Source organism: Myodes glareolus, chromosome 23 (assembly GCF_982192425.1).
Source record: "Myodes glareolus chromosome 23, mMyoGla1.1, whole genome shotgun sequence".
NCBI lineage: Eukaryota > Metazoa > Chordata > Mammalia > Rodentia > Cricetidae > Myodes > Myodes glareolus.
In genome coordinates, this window is record NC_142048.1 from 49,926,969 (window position 1) to 49,929,042 (window position 2,074).

At 41.7% G+C, this 2,074-nt stretch overlaps 1 protein-coding gene across 1 annotated transcript; it reads left to right on the top strand.

Moving 5' to 3' along the window:
- Positions 1–605: 605 nt before the first annotated feature.
- Positions 606–1,697, top strand: LOC125414305 (beta-defensin 14-like). Its single transcript, XM_048456152.3, has 2 exons — positions 606–763; positions 1,470–1,697. Exons 1-2 carry the CDS (start codon positions 706–708, stop codon positions 1,613–1,615), a joined length of 204 nt encoding a protein of 67 aa, XP_048312109.1. The 5' UTR covers positions 606–705; the 3' UTR covers positions 1,616–1,697.
- The last annotated feature ends 377 nt before the right edge of the window (positions 1,698–2,074 follow it).

The following is a 2,074-nucleotide window of genomic DNA, read 5'->3' on the forward strand; positions in this document are numbered from 1 at the left end:
TGGGTCAAGAACACCTAGAAGTCTTCACTGTTGTCTTGGTAAGCCTCTCTGGTACAGAGAGAAGATGAATATGTATCACTAAGGCACTCTCTTTGTTAAAATGAAACACCCTCCTCATGAATCTAGATAGTTTTTAGACAAAGATAAAGTATGAGACAAAAGTGTCTTTTAAGCTACAGTACTCCTGTAGTAAAAGCTTCTCAATATAACCCAACTTTCTCTTACCTTCACTACCTAAATTCTAGTTCTGTCTCTCAATTCTGAACATGTCCAAAGCCTAACTTCCTTGGTTCTCAGAAGACTGTCTGCTCTCTTCTAGGCTTTTAGGTAGCTACAGAAAGCAGATTACATTCAAAGGTAATTAAGCCCCAGGGTACATGTCCTGGGGCCACCCCCCAAAAAGAAATATCTTGTCCATACCAGTTCTATCTGTACCCAGAGCCAGAACCTGATCTGGAAATGTGCCCAGGGCCTGGAGAACCTCAAAAGAGTCCAATCAAGCTTGGCTACTCCCATCGGGTGTGTGAGCTCCTGGCTGAGTGGGTGTGTTCTTTGCGGTGAGAGACACTGGAAAGACACGTCAGGAAGTATGTCATATTGTCATCACTACGACATTACAAGAATGACAATCATAGCTTACCTCGTTATATAGGCGGACAAGCACACCTTTTGGCCCAGTCTCGGCTTGTTGGGAAGCAGTCAGCTATGAGGCTCCATTATCTGCTATTTGCATTCCTCATCTTGTTCTTGGTGCCTGCTCCAGGTAAGATGGGTTGGGAAATTAAGGGTGGGAGAAGGTTGAGAACTTGTCATTTAGTCGGTCCTTCTCTGTTCCTGGTAAGCCAGAGATCAGGCGGATCTGGTGGGTGGAAACCAAACATCGCCAGTGTTTCCTTCTATAACAATCATTCGAGAAACCCTGTCTTGAAAAAAACAAAAACAGCAACAACAAAAAAGAGCATTAAAATGAAAGCAGGCTTCTGAGTTCATCCTGTTCCACTCTTCAAAGACTAAATAATGCCCCGAAGCCAACTCTCCACCCACTTACCCACTTCATTACTGGGATACAATTAATGAGGCAGGAGAAAGTTGATGTGGACTTTTAATTCTGATGGAAGTGAATGATTTAGTCTGATATCCAAGCCCACAGATGTCTATTCTAAATGGGCTTAGTGGTTGGAGGTAGAGCGGCACCCTAGTCTGCTTGAAAGGTGCTTGAGACAATGGTGTCCCTAACTCCAAGTTCTTACATTAAGTCTTAGAGGTCAGGCTTCTGTGTGGTCACAGCTGAGATGCAACCCATACAGGCATTGTTTCCTGCTTAAGCACCCCTTAACTTTTGATTTATTAGGAAAAGAGAAAAGAGACAGACATGACAAGAAACTAATTCAACAATGCATAGTTTGCTGGATCCAATGTCTTCCTAACACTCTATCTAAAATGTGCTTTGATTTTTTTTCCCCTTGCAGGGGATGCATTCATCCAGAAAACCCTTCGAAAAATATACTGCAAAGTAAGAGGCGGCCGCTGTGCTCTGTTTAGCTGTCTTACAACGGAAGAACAAATAGGTCGATGTTCTAAAAAAGGTCGGAAATGCTGCCGAAAGAAGAAGTAGAAGGTCCGGATTCAGGACGAGAGTGTTGCCGTTTGGGGGGAATCTTCTTGAAGGTGTAAAAGAGTAAAATCAAATTAATATATTTTTTTTAAAAAAAATAGTAGCTTAATCTTTTTCAACATTCTGGTCATCACAGTCATAAACAAGTAGGCTACTGAGAAAGTTGTCAGACTCAATTTGATTTGAATGAAGCAGCACCTCTGGAGTGGTCTACAAGATACCTAGCTTATTTTCCAAGGGCCAAGGACTTGAATAGGTGTGTGTGTGTGTGTGTGTGTGTGTGTGTGTGTGTGTGTGTGTGTGGTGTAGCATGTATAGAAATATGTGTATATATGGAATGTACATATACACGTGTATAGATAGACATTTTATATTTTCTATGCCCTATATCCATTGGAAAATGGAGCTGTTATCTCTTGAAATACCCCTTTGGATCTTACTGTAGATACTTTGATCTTT

Excerpts from the sequence above, each read along its gene's own strand:
- LOC125414305 (XM_048456152.3), top strand. The coding sequence starts at position 706 with ATGAGGCTCCATTATCTGCTATTTGCATTCCTCATCTTGTTCTTGGTG. Across the intron at positions 764-1,469 it reads GTTCTTGGTGCCTGCTCCAG|GGGATGCATTCATCCAGAAA; the intron begins GTAAGATGGGTT and ends TTCCCCTTGCAG.